This window comes from Nematolebias whitei, chromosome 4, assembly GCF_014905685.2.
Source record: "Nematolebias whitei isolate Nwh7 chromosome 4, NemWhi1, whole genome shotgun sequence".
Taxonomy (NCBI): domain Eukaryota; kingdom Metazoa; phylum Chordata; class Actinopteri; order Cyprinodontiformes; family Rivulidae; genus Nematolebias; species Nematolebias whitei.
The window spans coordinates 3,874,913-3,895,166 of record NC_056501.1 but is presented as its reverse complement, the minus strand read 5'-3'; the positions used below and the strand labels follow the sequence as shown (position 1 = coordinate 3,895,166).

The 20,254-nt window shown below is 38.1% G+C and overlaps 1 protein-coding gene across 1 annotated transcript in view; it reads left to right on the top strand.

The window, feature by feature from the left end:
* fstl5 (follistatin-like 5) overlaps positions 1–20,254 on the top strand; it is a 209,376-nt gene that overhangs the window by 28,348 nt on the left and 160,774 nt on the right. Inside the window, exon 3 of the mRNA XM_037675152.1 lies at positions 2,542–2,572. Within this exon, the coding sequence (XP_037531080.1) occupies positions 2,542–2,572 (31 nt within the window). The remainder of the gene's footprint in view (positions 1–2,541; positions 2,573–20,254) is intronic.

Here is a 20,254-nt window from a genome sequence, read left to right as displayed (position 1 = left end):
CTTTTATGTTCTGAATGAAAATAAATATATTTGGTCAATCCAAATCCAGTACAAAATCCAGTCGCCTTGTCTTTTTTAAATTCAAAACCCAACAAAGAGATGAAACTTGCTGACGGAGCTGAGCACCGTACATGTTTTTGTAACTTTGTCCAACAGCCATGTTGCAGTTTTCACTTGTTTCAGATTCAGCTCTCATTAAGTTGGCCGTGTGGAGAAGTGCACTTTGTGAAGTCTGAAACAGGGGACAGACTGGAAGGACAGGAGTCCTGGTGGAGTGATGGCAGTTCAGAGTCCACACAGATGAGGCAGATGTGGGCGGTCAGCCAGCTAGTTGTGACAGAGTCAGATGAAGCGTGAGTCGTACAGCCGGGTGCTTCCAGCGTCCCGGGAGTCTCCGGGCACAGGAGCCGGGCTGCCACTGGCCTTTAGGAAATCATTCTTCTCCATCAAATGAAGTGTGACCGATGTCTGCCGCATGCACATCAGCCTCGTTGATATCTGTTCTACTTGTGCTACAAATGTAAATCTAAATGTCACCTCCACAGGTGGTTTCACTTCTTTCTGCTTGTTGGTTAACAATAATTTAACAAACCGCAGGGGACAAACAAATGGGCAAAAAATTGTTTTCACTATTTATGTTTGTTGCAATATTTCTGTTGTGGTGTCACTTAATATATCAGATCCTTATAACTGTCACTTGTTGTTGTTTTGGTTTTTGAATTGGCTTTGTACTAGATTTAACTGTTTATTTATTTACTTCTGGTATGTACAGTTTTATTTATTTATTTGTTTGTTTGTTTGTTTGCATTAGGTCCTTGCACTTGACGGTTTTCCAGTTTATGTTTGAGCCACTTGTTGTTTATTCTGTGCAGGTTCAGGACCAGTTTTCTCTTCAACCAGTAGTTGTTGAACAATCACTCATTTATGTATCACATTTTAAAAAAATGACCCGCTACTTCTGTTTTTTAAGTTTGACATTTTAAAGATGTTCCTTGTTAATAAAACTATTTGCAGATGAGTTTTTGAATTCCTGTTTCCGTTTTGTAAAACAAAAAAAAAAAATAGAAAGTTTGAATACTTGAGCACAAAATGTAATCAAAAGATAATTACAAATTAAAAATACATACAGTTTATATATTAGCAGCCATTTCTCAGAATACAAATGGTGCTCTCCTAAAATGTACTTCTCAGGCAGGAGCAGTTTTATAAATAATTGTCCTCATGTGTAAAATATAAGGGTGTAGCTGTAATGAGGCTATTATTATTTCATAGTATGTTTTCAGCTGCTGTGCGTTCTTTAAACACCAGTAATTTTATTTAGCAGCATGATGGCAGCTACAGGAACTCCCCAAATGAAAACTTGTTCAAAGAGCATATTTTTCCTGTTCTTGGGTTCTTTTGATCCAGCAACATTAAACATCTGCAGCTTATACAGTCCTAATGGAAATACTGAGGGGCTGACACAAGGATACACTTACACATAAGATTGGTTAATATTACATTATTCTCACTTTGATATTATTTTTCATAAATGCACGACATTTTTAGTTGTACTGTAATAACATGTTAACAATCATTTGTTTGTATTTTTATACACTATAATAGTTTTAGCTTAAAGTGAAAATCCTGAAACTGCATGATCCTGTCATCATTAGGTGAACTTGTTGCAACTTTGCTCAGCAGTAACTCGCAGAAAGACGCAGACAGAAGAATGATGAGCTCTTCAGATCACTGAGAACTCTAATATTTATGCCTCTTGTTGGTTTCTGGAGAGCAGCTCTTTAGAGTTACAGTCCAGAAGCTTTTTTCTGTCATCCTTGTGCTTCTCTAAATAATCTTTATTGTGCAGCGGCTCACATGGCCACAGTGTTTTTCTCTACACTTTATGTCTTTATACTTTGATTTTTAATGTGACTTTGCCACATTTTTCCAATAAATAAACATTAGAAGAACTCAGAGAGCAGAAAGAGATTCGGTGAGAGTAAATAGAATAAAATGACATTAAAGGTAACATTCATGTGGTGAAACTGAAGAGCAGCGAGTGGATCATAAAACAAAAGAATAGAAATAAGAGTAGCTTCTACAAAACTCACCTCAGATTATGTTGGATTTAATAAAACAAGACAATAAAACAATTACAGAAAATGCCACAATGAACAGGTTTAATTACATTAGGTGTAATCTCTGCAGTTTAGCAACAGTGTGCTTGTACTTGATGGGCCTCTGCTTTATTGTTTTTATTTATTTATCTTTCATATGTTTTCAGTACCTGGTGTCGTTTTAAATGGATCAAATGAAGTCTTTGGGCATTACTGTCTAATGATTTGTGTTTTTTCTGCAATGAATTTTAAACCATTTGAGCCATTTGGAAAATAAATAGTTTTTTTTATTATATATATAATTTGTCAGTAAATCACAATTTCTTTGGCTTTACAATCCAATTATTTATTTATTTAGGCAACGTGGAGCATTATTGTTTTATTCTAGCTAGTGTAACTTAATATTTTTATAACTTTGGTCTTTTTGTTTTTTCCCTAACAGGATGTGATCCCTGAGAGCTTGAGAGTAAAGGGTAAGTTCCACTTTTTTCTTCACCTTTTTATTTATTTTCATAAAGTGGACAAGCAATAATGTCCAAAGAGGCTTCAGACGGGTGAAGAACATCCACTTCTAATATGTCACACGTTGAGTTATGAATATTTTTGTTTAAAACTAAATTTACACAAGAAGCGCCTTATAAACACATTGTTACCAACGTTTCTCATAACCAGTTATTGTGGTAGAACCATCAAATTCTACCTGAAAATCAATAAAATCATCAAATCAGGGTGCTGTAAACGGATTCATGAGCATTTTGTTGTTTTTATTTATATTTTTTATCTTGTACACACTGATAGTTGTTTTCATGCCTTTTGTTTTGTTCTATATTAATTTTATTAATGTTGAAACTTGAAACAAACACATGCCATTATTAAAGCATGCTTGTTATTTTTAATAAAACGTTGCTGCACAGGCGGATTACTGACACTGTATATTTTATGTACTGTAATTCCCAGACTATTGAACACACCTGAATATAAACTGTGCCCACTAAATTAAAATAATAATAATAATTTGTACACACATAAGCCACACTTGTCTATAAGCCGTGGGTGTTCACATTGTAACATGAGATATTTACACAAAAATATAATTTTGTAACTTTTAATTAAATACATACTGGTAACAAACACAAATACAAACAGTACGTGCATTTAATTTTTTTTCTGAACAATGCCTGCAACACGGCTGGCTACAATAAATAAATACAGTAGCCTACCAGGAGGCAGCACGGTGGTTCAGTTGGTAGAGCTGCTGCCTCTCAGCGAGCACGTCGTTCCGATTATAATCCTGGCCCGGGTCCTTTCTGGTTGGAGTTTGCATGTTCTCTCCGTGCATGAGTGGGTTTTCTCCCGGTACTCCGGTTTCCTCCCACAGACCCAAAACATGCATGTTAGGCTGATTGGTAACTCTAAATTGTCTCTAGGTGTGAGAGTGAATGGTTGTTTGTCTCTATGTGTCCCTGTGATGGACTGGAGACCCGTCCAGGGTGTCCCCCGCCCCTCGCACAGTGATTGCTGGACATGGGCACCGGCGACCCCCGTGACCCAAAATGGAAGAAGCGGGTAAAAGATAATAGATGGATGATATGAATACAGTACTCTGATATTAATACAGTACTGATATGAATACAGTACTCTAATAATAATAAAGTATTGATATGAATAAAGTACTCTGATATTAATACAGTACTGATATGAATACAGTACTTTAATAGTAATAAAGTATTGATATGAATAAAGTACTCTAATATTAATACACTACTTATATGAATACAGTACTCTGATATGAATACAGTACTGATATGAATACAGTACTCTGATATGAATACAGTACTGATATGAATACAGTACTTTAATAGTAATAACGTATTGATACGAATAAAGTACTCTAATATTAATACAGTACTCTAATATTAATACAGTACTCTGATATTAATGCAGTACTTTGATATTAATCAAAATGAAAAAAAGAAAAAAAAGAAAAAAGAAAAAAAAAATGAAATCAGGTCCCTCTTGTAAATGAGTCCTCGAGGCTCAATGGGATTTACCTGTAGAAATACAGGTTGATTGGTGATGCACTACTCCAATATGAATAAAGTACTCTGATATGAATAAAGTGCTCTAATATAAATGCAGTACTTTGATATTAATGCAGTACTTTGACATTAATACAGTACTCTGATATTAATACAGTTCTCCAATATAATACAGTACTCTAATATTAATACAGTACTGATACGAATACAGTACTCTGATGTTAATATAGTACTCTAATATTAATGCAGTACTTTGACATTAATACAGTACTCTGATATTAATAGTTCTCCAATATAATACTGTACTCTAGTACTGATACGAATACAGTACTCTGATGTTAATACAGTACTCTGTTATTCATGCAGTACTTTGAAATTGATACAGTACTCTGTTATGGATACAGTACTCTGATATTAATGCAGTATGCTAATTTCATGCAAGATCATTGAAAGCTTGGAGTTCAGATTTAACATTTAATTTTAACAGAGTCTCTTGTTCAAATTAAACCCGTTTTCTTTCTTCTGAATGTTCAATAAACCAAAATGTTTCAGGGCCAACATTTCAGATCTTGTAGTGATGATGTAAGATATCTGCACGTTAATACTTTGCCATTCCATGCTGTTGCTTATTTGAAAAGATTTAAGTTCAATATTCTTCATGAAGCTGACAATCGCTGTTCATGAGAAGAATGAACTTCCCCCAACAGACTCTGCTGAATTAATCTGGAGCAGTTCAGTTTTTCAACACAGTTCCCAGAATCCTTTGAGCTCAGATGCTGTCGGCATTTTGAACAGAGATCATGAAGAAGGCTGCAGAGATTTTTGTAGGCCCTCCTCATTTTAACAAAATGTTTTTTTTCTCCTTGTTCACTTTCGTTCTCCTGCCTGTGACCCAAAAAATCAATCTCAGCTAAATATGCTGAATAATGCCTCAGATTTAGTTTTGATCTGAAGGAGATGAGACGTTAGGAGAGGATGCATCAGTAAATACTCAGCAGAACTCCTTTTGAAAGCTTTGATTCCTAAAACATGCATGACTCAATAATCTTATTTTGTAAGTTCAGTTTAGAGTATGATATACGTTGTCACCATTGCATTTGATTGCCCGCCCGACAGGGATGATTAAATTCAGTGATATGCAGCTACTGTATATTAGAACGGTCGATGCAGGTTTCTCGTTTGCAAATTTTAATTGACATTTAAAATTATGGTTCTGAAGCAACTTGTCTCTCCTCATCTTCTCACATCTGTAGGAGAGACTAAGACATGAGAAGGAAAAAATGAATATATTCAAAATGGAAAAGAAGTTTAGGGATATTTCTTTCACCTTGCTTGGCAGTAATGCACTATCCCTGATGCAAAAATCCACAACCCATTATGGATGTACTGATATGTTGATCTGTCAGGAAACACTTTTCCTGTTCATCTAAACTCAGACTGAACAAAAATACAAACGCAACACATTTTTGTTTTTGCTCCCATTTTTCATGAACTGAACTCAAAGATCCAAGAATTAGTCTAGATACTGTACAACATGTCTTCTTCTCTTATTGTGCATAGACTGATGTCAATGTGTTAGTGAACACTTCTTTATTGCTGGAATAATCCATCCACCTCACAGGTGTGACATATCCAGATGCTGATCAGGCAGCATGATTACTGTACAGGTGAGCCGTAGGCTGACCACAATAAAAGGCCACTGTAAAATGTTCAGTTGTATCACAGCACAGTGACACAGATGTTGCAGGGTTTGAGTGAGCGTGCAGTTGACATGCTGACTGCAGGAATCTCCACCACAGCTGCTGCCCATGACTTGAATGTTCATTTCTCTACCATAATCCACCTCTGAAGGTCTTTCAAAGAATTTGGCAGTACATCCAACCAGCCTCACAAGTGCAGACCATGCGTAACCACACCAGCCCAGGACCTCCACATCCAGCATCTTCACCTCCAGGATCATCTGAGATCAGCCAGATGGACAGCTGCTGTAACAATCTGTAGCATAAACAAATAATTTATGCATTAACTGTCAGAAATGTCTCGGGGAAGGTCATCTGCTGCTTGTCGTTCTCATCGGGGTCTCCACATGTCTGCAGTTTGTAGTCATAACAGACTTGAGAGGGAAAATGCTCACACTCAAAGGCACTTCACTTCACTACTTGCTCTTGCCGAGATCGGATGCTTTTCCCCTCCCCTCCCTCTCCGCTTTGCTTTGCTGCTCTGTCTGTCTGTGAAACTGCTTCTGAGCCTCTCTTGCCTCTTCCGAACCATAATTATGGACTGCTTTGATCAGTTGGTCCCTCAACACACTTTACAACATTTCTTCGAAGAGAAGACAGGCTTTAGGCGAGTCAATTTGCCCTGTTGGCACACACACAGCTGGATATCTCATCGACTTGGAAGACTTCATGATGTGTCTATCTCTGCTGCCATTTGTGGATTTTAAGTCAAGTCAACTTTATTTATAGAGCACATTTAAAATTGGATTTACGATAACTGGTTCCTGCTTTTTGGATTCGGCTGGTTGCTGGTTTTATCAACAATCAAGGAAGTCGTCGGCAGCAAATTCAGAACCGATCATGCTGCTTGCCTTTAGGATGGCTTGGTTCGTGCTTCGAGTACCCGGACTCAAATGCTTTGGGCAGAATGGATCAGATCTCGGGGATTTCACTCAGGCACGTTCCATCGGTGTAGCCATCTAATTTGGACATTTCGGAACCGAGTGCACCAACACAGACTCAAGGTAGATGTCATTAAGTTCTGCCTGTCCCTAAAACAACTGTGTGTTTATCTGAATTTGGCTCCCTTGGCTGGCCTTGAAGTCCATCTTATCTGAATTTGACTGGAGAACATGTGATCTGACGCTCACCACCCCCACCCTGAGGAATTTCCAACTGATAACTAGATGAAACCAGCTGACTAAACATTGTGTCATCATTGCAGGACTCTTGGATTCCCGTAGGCGTTGTCTCTGGCCATTCCTCGACATCCCTCGAGAATGTTTACGAATGTCACTGGAGGACATTGGCTGATCATTACATCCTTATCAGAACTCTTACAGTGACCTCGAGAGCGTCCATGGACATGCTTACCGCTCTCGTCGTCTCCCCCCTCTACAGAATGCCTACATCACTATGTGCTTGTTTGTGCGAGGTGTTTTTTTAATAGAGTTTTTCTTCTCAGGCAAGAAGAAAACGTTTGATAGGAATTGTTTTGCCTCCAATTTCTACATGTGTCCAGTTTCACTACTTTTTGTCTGTCTAAACAGATCTTGCCTGTAAATGAGTCTTCTAGGCTCAGTGTGACTTATCTGTCTAAATAAAGGTTGAATGAATGAAAAATGGTTAGATGGAGAGGTGTTCTCTTCATGGATGAATCCCAGTTTTCACTGTACAGGGCAAATGGTAGACTGCATGTATGGTGTTGTGTGGGTGAGTGTTTTGCTGACGTCAACATTGTGGCCCATGGTGGCGGTGGGGTTATGGTATGGGCAGGCGTATGCTATGGACAACGAACACAGGTGCGTTTTATTGATGGTATTTTGAATGCATAAGACAACCAAGTTCCTGATGCTCACTCGTCCTTGACTATCACCTCATGTTGCTGCGAGATAATGTACGGCCCCATGTTGCAAGGATCTGTACACACTTCCTGGAAGCTGAAAACTTCTCAGTTCTTGCATGGCCAGCATACTCACCGGACATGTCACCCATTGAGCATGTTTGGATGCTCTGGATCGGCGTATATGACCACATGTTCCACTTCCCGACAATATCCAGCAACTTCCGATAATAATTTACAATTTTTGTGATTATTTCAGCTTCTTTCAGCCTAATTGGGCAAACGTGTGTTTCTTCTGCATTTGCCTGCTAATTTAAGTTTATTCTACCTTTTCAGCAAATTTTTTTTTTAAGCATTTTTAGCTAATGTTAGCTGTTTTCTGATAAAGTCAAGTTTTTCATGTTAATTTCTGCTACTTTCAGCCAAATTAACTTCTTTCTGCTAATTTCAGCTTGTTATGCTCCTTTCAGTGTTTTCTTCTAGTTTCAGCTTTTTCTGCAATTTCAGCTTCTATGTAGCCGTTTTTATGCAAATTTGAGCTTTTGCTGCTAATTCCACATTTTTCAGTGCGTTTCATCTCTTTCTGCTTCCTTCTGGGAGTTTAAGCTTCTTTCTGACTATTCAGCTACTGCTCAGCAATTTTTGGCTAATTTCATTTTATTTATCAAAGTTTCTAAATTTGTGCTCACTTCTGTTTATTTAAACCTAACTCAGCAGATGTGTGTTCTTTTTGCTTTCTTCTCATAATTTAAGCTCATCTTCCATTCAGCTACATTTCAGCTGCTTTTCAGCAAGTTCTTCAGCAATAAACATTCATGCTGTATTTTTGCAGGAAGTGCAAAGTTGCGTTTGTATTTGGCACCATATTCTCTAACCAGGTCCATGTCCCGGTGTGGTTCTGAACACTATGGCTAATTTAATGTGCTGTGGTTCTGTTCCTGGTTGACAGATGCATCTCATTTGTCAGCTGCCACCTTTCTAATGTGCTCTTTTTCTCCTCTAAGCAAGAGATGGTGTCAGGCAAAAGGTGGTCCTTCTGTCCAACTCGTCTGCCACTAAGTGTTTGAACGGGCCGCTAAGTGGACACACCGCTTCCACATTTTTCTTCACAGGGGAAGGTCGAAGCAGTAATTGTAGAGGGTGCATTAGCATAAAGGGCGGCCCCAGCTGTCTGCTGTGATTCAGTTCAGTGCGCCATGTTCTGGAAGCCAAGAGGGGAGGCCTCACTTTGGCCAGTTTTCAGTTAACTCGTTACCAACAAAGACAAGCGAGCAAGAGAACCGCACGGAGATCATAAACTGTTCAAGTTTTAACAGTTTTATTATTGTTAGCTTTAAAACTTCACTTTTTAAAGCTGAGACACTACATGTACTTTGAACTGAAATCTAGAAGGACATCATGATAAAACACAAAAAGGCTTCAGAGAGTTTTATGATTAAATATAGACAGCTTAAAAAAAAAAAACACACATCCTTCTGCCAATATTGTGTGCTCTAAATTCTCAATAGAATGCATTTAATATTATGTTTAACATTTTTAGTTTCCATCATTTAAAACAAAATGATATACTAAACAATTTTGATTAAAACAGACTGTGCAGTCTTCAACCCCCCATGAAGGTCATTGCATGTAGGAAATTAATAAACATCTCAATGTGTTTTTCAAATCTTTTCAGTGTCAAACTTTAGATTTTTTTCACCGTTTTTACTTTTCGACTAGTGAACCTTTGCATTATGAGGGTTATGTTTGAAAAAAATCCAATTTATGGATTTGTTGCTAAAACTACTTGAACATTAAAAACTGCACGATTAGTAATAATACAGGAAAACTAGACAAATAAAATCAAGATGAAATCAAAAAATTGTAATGTTCCATATTTGATCATTTATTGAAATGCATTCATTCATTTTATAAAAAGCAACACATCCATCCTCTTTACCCACTTATTCCTTTCTGGGTCACAGGGATCAGTAGTGCCCATGTCCAGCAGTCACTGTGTGAAAGGCAGGGGACACCTGGACAGGTCTCTAGTCCATCACAGGGACACATAGAGACAAACAACCATTGACCCTCTCTCTCTTTCACCTAGGGACAATTTAGAGTTACCAATCAGTCTAACATGCATGTTTTTTGTCTGTGGGAGGAAACTGGAGTACCCAGAGAAAGCCCACGCAGCACGGAGAGAACATGCAAACTCTAGGAAGTACCCCAGCCGTGTTTTGAACCAGTAACTTTCTCAATGAGACTTGGCAGCTCTACGAACTGAGCCACCATGCCGCCCTGCAACCCATTCAAATAAAAATGTCTACATTTTTTTAATATCAAGAGGTTCTGGACATGGTCTTTAAGAAAGCTGAAAGCATCCACCTCTGTGACAAATGTTTCACACGTTGTAAATAAATCACCCAAACCATGCACCTGTATTAAAACAAATGTAATGCTTTGAAATATAATATTTGTTATTATTCAAATGGTAAATTAATTCTTCTTAATAAAAACAAAAGGATAATTGAAATTTAAATCCCCACCCCACCAAGCCCAGAGACTTGAGAGGAATGCTGCAGAGTGTACTGCTCAGTGACAGTTGGGGTACACTTCAACCTTTACTTCTACAGGTTAGTCTCATTGAGCCTCAAGGACTCCTCTACAAGAGAGACCTTCAGGACACGGCAACTTTGAAAACAGTTAACTGACTGTAACAAAAAGATTAGCCACGTTTGAAATCTCTCGCAGAGTGGTGAACTTTACCTGTATTCCTTTTCATGCATACATTAATGCATTGGAGTCAGAATCATTTGTAAAGGGGGGGTGGGTACACCGGGGTCAGGGAGGGGGGGGGGGCTTGGGGGTCCTCCCCCAGAAACTTTTCATTAAAGTAGATGCCATTTCCTGCATTCTGGTGTATTTTAACAGGGTGTTAAACCTCCACATTTATCTACATAAGTAAACCCTTGATTCAAAAACTATTTCAGAGAGCAACATAAAGTAACCTGACCAACAGCTCTCCTTGTGTGAAGAGAGCACGCTCTGCTTCTCTCAAACATCCTAACACCCTCCCCCACCATGTCAAAAACTGCTGGAACTAACATAGCACTAAACTAGTGGAGCGCAATACAGACACATTAGCTAAGATGCTACAGACGTAGCGCTCTGCTTCCCTCACACATCCTAAACCCCGCCCCCCCCCCACGCCTGCCAACAACTGCTTGCACTAACGTGGCACTAAGCTAGCGATCAACACAGAGGTGTCTCCCCCTCCACTCCCGTGAGTGCCCTGCCAAGGCCGGTGACCTCGGAGAAACATGGGGTGCGGAGTTGTTGTAGGTAACCAGGAAAACCCGGAGTGGACTTTTAGTGGTTTGAGTATTCTCCTGTTAATCAAATGGAATGGATTTGTTCACAAAGAAATAGAAACAGCGCTTGGTGAACTAATGTTTCATGGTAAATGTGTGTGTGTGTGTGTGTGTGTGTGTGTGGGGGGTAATATTTTTTAATTGTGGGGGGAACCGCTCCTTCACTTATAACTGTTGCCATGTCTATGCATTAATGTGTTAACTTTTTTTTCAGTTTTTGTGTTTGTTGTGTGTTTAGGGAATCCAGTTCAAATATTGCAAAGCACTTAAAAAACAACAGATGGATTAAAATGATTCTACTATTGGTGGGAGAAAAAAGACAAAATCCAGCTGAAACACTTTTAAAAAAAAATACAAAGTCTCCCTGAATGGAAATGCAGAAAAGACAAAGGGCAACAAATGCCATCAGTTTTGTGGTTTGCTCTAATTGGAGCCCCTGAACAAGTGTGTGCCACAGACCCCCAGCTTGTTATGCAATCTCTAACAAGACCCAGGGCTGCTAGTGAAATGAGATTTCATCAAATAAATCCATTGATTTAGCTACATAAAATACCCAATGGAACTTGTTTAAAATAATCGTACCGTCCTCATTACATGTGCATGGAAAGCCAAAGACACCTAATAGGGCTGACTTCTGCTGTTATAGTATATAAAAGTGAAACAAACAGATATTATTACAGATGTTAAAAATTTGTGCGGAATTTTGAATTAGTTATTTTTTTCTGCTGCTATTTGGTGAAAATAGTAAAAAAAAAAATGTTTGCTTTATACTCCCAAATAGTTTTCTAGTTTAAAAGCTGAGCTGTCATCAAACTGAAGGCCAAAGCTGTCCATTAATAAACCGTTATTTTAGATTATCTACAAATGTGCCTTACAAACTGCTTAAATGACAAGTCTAATTATTTTGTAGAGTACTGTTGATTAGTTTTGTTGCGTTAGGCTGGTGTAAAATTTACCGTATGACATGATTTTAACTAAGTGCGATTCACTGACGTCACACCAGACACTTCTGATTTTCTTATAATTTGATATTAAAACATGATAATTACCCTTATAAAGGAAAATAGGCACAATTATCGGGTCTCAGACATTAGATGTTTTTTGTCAAATGGGAAACGTTAACACGATGACGGAACAAACATCAGGAGTTTCTCTAATTTCCTTAAATTCTTCATGAACTTCTGCAGCTTTACCTGAAAATAAAAACGTTACGTGTTTGACTCTGCTCAGCCTTTAGGATACAGATTCACATCGGTCGTAATTGAATGAATGTTCTGTCAAAGGTTTTCTCACTTACAGCATGGCAATGTTTTGCAACACAAGTTCATAATTTGCATTTTCAAAACTTTATTTTATAGTTTAGTCATGTTAGACTGAAACTTTAGTTGTTTTTTTTCCAAATTTGCACCTTTTTCTGCGTAAAAGGTTAAAATACCACCAACATTTTTTTTTCCTTTGCAAAAATCCTAAATACAAACATCAACAAATGTGAACTTCTGCTTATATATCATTTTAAAATCTTCAAAGTAGCGGAAGGCAACTAGTTAAACAAACAAACAAACAAAAAAGTAGTGAACGCTCAAAGTACGATTGCTGTTATTGATGGATTTATTGTAACATCATAGATTCTTGGAGAAACTGATTGACCCTTCTCATTTTAATATCGCATCTATTGATCTTTGAACAAGTGTAGACATTTTGTTTTGTTGCCTGTTTGAAATATTTGTTCCCCTAATTGCTTTCTCTTTTTTCCTTATTTACCTATGTGATGTATTAATTTGTATTCATGGGGACTGCCTTCCACTCACCAGACTCAAACCCAAACCAGAAATATATCTGAATAATTCAAAAGCTGCAAACATCTCGCTCTAAACTGTATATTAATTCTGAAATTACACACTACCTCCTGGGACCGAGTTGCAATTTTAATAACTCGTCACAGATGCACCAAGGATCAGTGTGTTGAACTACTTTTCTTATTGGAAGACGCCCTGTTGTTCCATCTCGCGTCACGTTTTTGTCACAATTAAATTCGTGAAGGCTTCCGTACAGTAAGCCTTAATTCACTGTGCATTCATGGAGCGCAGTCCTTTTATGGGAGCGAGGGAAGTTATTTTTTATAAAAGGCTGCAGGACTCTAGTGCAGCATCAGGAATGAGCACCAACGTCAGGTTTATGATCTGGACCATGAAAAAAAAAAGAGGGAAGGCCTAAACATTTATCTTGAATGGCTCTAGGTCTTATTCATTAAAAAACTGTGTATTTCTTTAATTAGTATGACACATTTCTCTCAGCAATGGTTGCTTATTGACTTATCAGATTACAGAATTACCCCAATAAAAAGTAATTAGATACACGACTGATACTTGCTGTGGAAATTACTTGAGTTTTTTATTTGTAATATCAGATCTGAACAACACTTTGTGTCTTTTACTTACATTTACAGAATGCAGATGACCAGGGCTCTGCAAGCTTTTTGATTAAGAGCCATTTCTACCTTTTCGCTCTCTAAACAAAACGTATCCGAAGCCACAAAACCTGCTACAACTACGATCGTCAACTGATGGCCCATGGGCCACTTCAAGTTTGTTGGAGAGGGGCTTTTCTGGCCAGTAGGAGTTGCATTGTAAAACTCATCGTATTATTATTCAAACATTTGAAACACACAAGTCTGTACTATAAATTAGCAAGTATTTTCCTTGCCTATACTTCCTTTAAGCATGTATTTGTACTATACTATACAACAGTACTAGTTGGCTCCCAAACATATTCTCCTGAATCCCAGTTTTTTGGATGCGTCTTCACATTTCTTTAGCTCAGAGTGTGTAACTTGACGGCTGATATGCAGCAGTCTTAAAAACCTCTATAAAAAGATTGACATCATGTCACAACTGCACGTCTAGTTTTCCTTTAAACTCGTCTTCCTGGGACTATAAAAAGACCGACTGTCATGACCGGCGGTCGTGTCTTTGCCTCAAACGTCAGAGATTAGGCCAGAGTTTAAGCCAGTTGCAACTAAATGAGCCATCTACTGCATTTGACAAATCTATTATAGGAAAAAAGTTGAAGTCTGATTGGTTGATGCTCGGGAAGGAATTTGTCATGAAGTAGCTAATTAGAAGATTTTCAAACTGGTAGAACTTTCAGACCTCGAGGAGCAGTTAAAAATAAAACTTAAATGGATACTGTGACAAAGATAGATTGTTTTATTTGAGACGGTAGTATACAACACGCAGTTCTTAAAATAACCTTAGAAAAACATCACGTTCTCAATAAATGAGCGTTAAAACTCAAGTTTGAGACACTGTTTCTGCAAATGTTTGAAGTTTCTTACAAGTGGTCATAAACGTCTGGATCAGTTGTGACGCACAGAGAAACTAGCTGGACTGATTCCAGGTGAGTCAACACAAGCCGTACGTCCATGTCTCCGTCGATGACGGATTTGAACAGTGAACGTTAGGAGTTTTCTAAATTAGTGTTTTTCTTTAATTAAACAGGGAATGTAAGTAAACCTTAATGTTTTTGGTGCATGATATTCAAGTGGTGGGAGTTAAACTGTGTACAAGTATGGAGTTTATTTATTTATTTTTGACAAACCTTGGTGAGAGGAGGGAGCAGTTTTATCCACTGCTAGGCACAATGGCGGAGTCAGGGGGTGACCAATGGTGGCCTTGGCCTCCGTGGATTAATCCAGCCCAAGGGCCACCCCAATTATTTCAGAAAACTATGCTTTTAAGAAATAAGGGTGGTGGTGGTGGTGAAGAGGTTAGAGAAGGTCGACCTGTGATTGGAAGGCCGCCAGTTCAACTCCTTATACCAACAACATCCACCGTCATTTGCCCCACTCTTGGCCCTTGAGCAAGGCTGTTAACCCCCACCATCTGCTCCCCCAGGCACCCTAGATGGCAGCTCTCTGCACCACAGAGAGGGCTGTGGTAGCTCGGTGGTTTGTGGTAGCTTAAGGAAGGGCATCTGGCGAAAAACAACTTGTCAAATCTTCATATGAGTTAGTTCTCTGTGGCGACCCCTCAAGAAGGAGCAGCTGAAATAAGAAAAAAAAAAGCTTTAAACAATATATATATATATTTCATTGACCCTTTATTTATGCAGGTAGTCTCATTGAGCCACGAGAACTCATTTTCAAGAGAGACCTGTTTAGGGAGCAGATGGTGGTTAAGGGCCTTGCTCAGGGGCCCAGAGTGGGCGAATGAGGGTGGAGGCAGGTTGGGTGTTTCACCTTTTCCACCCACATTTTGATGTTGACGGTACCGGGAGTTGAACCTGCGACTTTCCAATCACAGGCCCATCTTCTCTAACCTCTATGCCACCACTTAAATCTAGAAAGTATAGTTTCCCCAAATAATTAGTTGGGGAGTTGAACTGGTGGTAGGACTGAGCGATATGGCCTAAAATCAATATCTCAATATATTGAGCAGTTCACCTCTAACGATAAATGGACGATAACTGCAACCCCCGAAAATAATTTGATAGGCCAGCATAAATAATTCACAGCCAGTTATATTGATGACATAATTCCCTTTTTATTGCCACATTAATGAACTTTAAAACTACAGCTTCTGCCGATTAAATAAAGAAAATGTGTACTTTTAGTTGTTAATCGTTTTTGAACAATAAGCACAACTGAACAAATTTAGGAGAATAAAATAACTTAACTTTCCTGTAAACACAAATTATTAAAAATACAATATCTTATAAATGAAATGGTCACATTTGAGTTGTCAAGTATTCCCTTGTAAATTAAACTAAATAATAAAAAGTAAATTTCACATTTGCCATTTGGAAAAGTAAACAATGAGTGGTGCAAATATAATGTCATGTGCAAAGGCCCCGCCTCTCTGTAGAGGTTGCAGGTGGTGGAAGAGGTTGGATGTATTGCCATGGCATGTTGCAACAGTCTTTTGGCATAGTTTACACTTGGCTTTTTATTATTTTTTTATTCAATATCGTCTTGGCTGAACGCAAAATGTTGCCAGACGACTGATACCGCTTTAAAAAAAAAATAAATTAGTTGCTCCTCTTCCTCCAGGACCAGCTCTGCTGCTGCAGCTTCAACATTCAAAATGTCCTCCATTTTCTCAACTGCACCGTCTCTTTCGCTTCTCGTTACAGACGGGATGAGGTGGAGTCACGTGACAACAGACTGCACGTAGCGCAGCGTCTTAAAGGGACTTGAGCATAGCTTATCTATACACAGCCAAAAGACAAAACAACTTTTATTTTATTTTTTTAAAAACACCGAAAATACCGACATGAGCAAAATGACTTTGATCATTGTTATAAATTTCGGTGTCGGTTAATTTTCGGTATATTGCCCAGCCCTTGTTGGTGGCCATCGTTGGTTTTGACCTGGCAACTCTAGTTTTGATTTGCAGGATGCCCCAGATGCATCCTCACACTGAAATGGAAGTTGGCATGATGCCTATTTTTTAAGTTCTCAAACTTAACATTTATACATATATGGAGGCGGCCATCTTGGATGTTGACATTTCAAACTAATTTTTAAAGGAAACTTTCTTGTTGATGTAGCCACAGCACAAAATGGAAGTCGATACCTCACTTATTTTTCAAGTTATCATGCTCATCACATGCACTGATGGACGGTCTTTCCAATCCCTCCCCCTTTGCTCCAATGTGGGACAAAATATGGCTTTAAAAGGAAAATCTAAAGAAAATGCATTTACTGCACTGTGTCTCAGGTTGGATAGGAGAAAAATCATAAAGTTGCATTGTTATGCAACTACTCAGTTTATTTTATTCATTTATATTTCATTTCTTGGCAGATATTTTCAGTGAGCTACCAAGTTTGAAATGATTTATTTAGTTTTACTTTAAATGACAGAAAGCTGTTTTCCCATTACCTTTGCTTTAAGACTTTAACTGTTTAAACACCTCCAAATCCAACTAAATTAATGTTTGTATGGTTTTAATTTTTCTTATGAAATTTTATGACTAAATAATCTGTCTGCCTAAATAAGTATTTTTACTATACAATACCTTTCTATACATTTTAATAGCAATGTTTGAACAAACTGTTCATATTTGACTCCTTTAGCTTGTGGCTGTAAGGGAAAATGGTGATGCTTTTACAAGTTGCCTTTCCAAAACCATTAGAATAACATTTAGGAGTCAGTTTGCTGTGTCATATAACAGCAAGCCATTTATTGTCAACTCTATTGGTGTCCTAATTAATTTTAAAGAATGTTAAACTGCTTATCTGAAAGTAACACGGGCAAGGGTAAAGGAAAGTGTTATGGGTGTCGTGGTAATCATCAGGACTGCCGGCGGAGGCAAAACGTGCTGCACATTTAACAAGATCAACAATGTTAGCATCAACGCTCATTTCCAGAGTTCGAATGACTCCCAGGATGTTGATAAGCATAATTTTTGGCAAACCATGTCCCAAATGTGTAGATTTAAATGGAGTGAGACGATTTTAATTGAGATTCATCAATAACTCTTAATGATCTGCATGAACCCATGCAACTTCCAGTGGAAAATGATGAAGGCTTGGCAGTAGTCGTGCTGTCGTTTCCATCTGAAGGTCGACAACGTAATCATAGTCAGGAACATTGTCTTGAAGGTCGGTTTCTGCTTTCAGCCAACATTAACTTTAATGCACTTTTCATCTGAGTGTCAGGACCGCTTCAATGCCTAAACATGAAATGACTGCAGAGGTCCACCCATATCCTCCCCATTGCTTTTACTGTATGTAACAGAGTTAAAATGTACGCCAACATTTTTGTTAATTTTACTGTGTTAATATGTTTGTGAATTTTATGTTTTCTCTTATTTGGAGATGTGTTAATTGCGGAAATGATGTAATTCATGTTGTTCTGGTAGCTTCCTCTCCCCTCACTTTGCCACCATGCAATACGAGGGTAAGTCGTGTGAAAGTGTTGGCATTTTTTTCTTTGTCTTTGAAAATGTTGCTACAGTAGTCCCTCGCTACTTCGCGGTTCGTTTATCGCAGACTCGCTCTATTGCGGTTTTTCAAAATAAGAGTGGACATGACACACAATTGGCTGACTGATAGATGAGCCACGCGATCGGCATGACATTTTTATTTAAAATAAATTATTTAAAATTATTACATGCACCTATGTGCGGACCACACTACAAGATAAACTTCCTGCTGCAGCTGATCAGCTGTTCTCCGTGCAGAGCGGCAAAGTGGGCGTGGCCAAGAGGAGCTGAGGCAGAGAGAGGGAAATCACAACATTCTGTGCTTTTTTAGAGCATTTAGCGTTTAGAAACATTGTTTCGAAGATTGCAAGAGTGTGGGGAGGGTTTAAATATATATATATACTAAAATAAGCTACTACTTACCACTTCTACTACTATCTGTACTTTGCAGTTTTTCATTTATCGCGTGGCTTCAGGGTACGAATCCCTCGCAATAAACGAGGGACTACTGTATTTTAAGCTATAAATCTTATGTTGGTTATGTTGATATTACAACATCATTGTGACTTTTCTTTTTCAAATGACTGCAAAAACAAAGTTTTTATAGACCGAAATGGAAGCTGGCATGACGTTATATGGTCCCAATTGTAAGATAGTTTGGCGCCATTTCCAGTTTAGTGCGCCCTCCTGTGGTTGCTGACAGTAATGGCTCTGCAGATGGTTTGCCGCCATTTCACAGTAAAACGTTTATTTCTGCATGTGCCAGAAGCGCAGGACGAACAGAAGACAAATGATGTTTGGTTTATTGTCTTCTGCAGGAGAGCAAATAAACGGTGACAAAACGGTATTTGTAGAAAATAAGAATTGTTACGTAAACATCATGTACAAAATGAACGTGACTCAAATGTATATTTCCATGGCAGAATACATTAAAAGTACTTTTGTGGTCTTTTCCCTCCAAACTTGTCAGTTGTATTCTCACAGCAGTAACTGCAGGCTTTGATAGACCATCTGAGGAGAAGCTGTTTAGGATTTGGTGTCTCTAACGTATTCATATTTCAGCACATCTTTTAAGCTCTTTTCCTTGTTACTCTTTGCATGTAGATAAAGATGGTGACTCTTGCAGTATCTTCTCTTGTTTTCAGCAGGGGGTTCGGCTTATGGTTGCAGTTTAGTGGGAAAAACATGACTAGAATTCAGACTTTTTCTTTTTTAAGAAGAGATCTTAGGCTTCTATGCTTTTAATTCAGGGGAAAAAGTCCTTTAGCTGCAGCTTTTTGTCACATCAGAGCAGTGCTTGCTGCTTTGGTTTCATCATTCAGTTGAAGTCCAAATTCTTCTCGACATTTGTTTGCCTTTTGAAATGGCCTCTGACATTTTTAAATTGTGTAAGAACAAAAGCCTTGATCTTAAAAATGAACTACACAAGACCTTGATTGTAAAATATATTACTTGAGGTTTTGAGCCAGAAGTAACAAATGGCTTTACTTTGTTGGAGTAGCTGGACCGTGCTAAATTGTTATTTCTTTGATTGATTTCCTTCTTGTGAAATATTTATTTTCCAGTAAATAATTTCCTTACTTCACAAAAGGTTTGCTCCAGGGAAGGGAGACCAATATGTGCTTTAAATTCACTATGAACACAAACATTTTCTAAATCCGTTTATTTAATTTTATTTCCCTTCATATTACAAAGTAAGAATTTATTCTGTCAAGCTTGGTGCTTTTGATTTCCATTCAAACCAGCTTGCATTTCCCAGGAAAAGGTCTGACACAGACCAGAATGTATTAAATGTCCTCCTGTATTAATCTTGGCAGTAAACCAGTGATGATTTTAGCCTCTTTAATTTTAACTCGGCACACCTGAGGGAAACCCCCCCGAAAACAACTTAATTACAATTTTATAAGGAAGCTTAGTTCTCAAACCCTAGATTCACCAAAATATTGAATAAATTTGAAATAAATGACACAAACATGTCAGTAAAATCTAGGATTTTTTTTTTTTTTGCACAATCCTCGATACCATCTGTCAATTAATACAATAGGCTCATCAGCTACTGACCAATTGACAATCTCAATTTGTTCTGAATTGAAATGCCCTTTACCTGCAGGAGCTGGGGGCTGGGAGGGTGGGGTGGCGTGTTAGGATGCGTGAGAGAAGCGAAGCATGCTCTATTCACACAGGGAGAGCTGTTGGTCAGGCTACTTCTTTAATGCGATGTTTGTTTAGTTGTCATGTGCAGGTTAACACAAGAAAAATCCAATAAAATGTTCAGGAT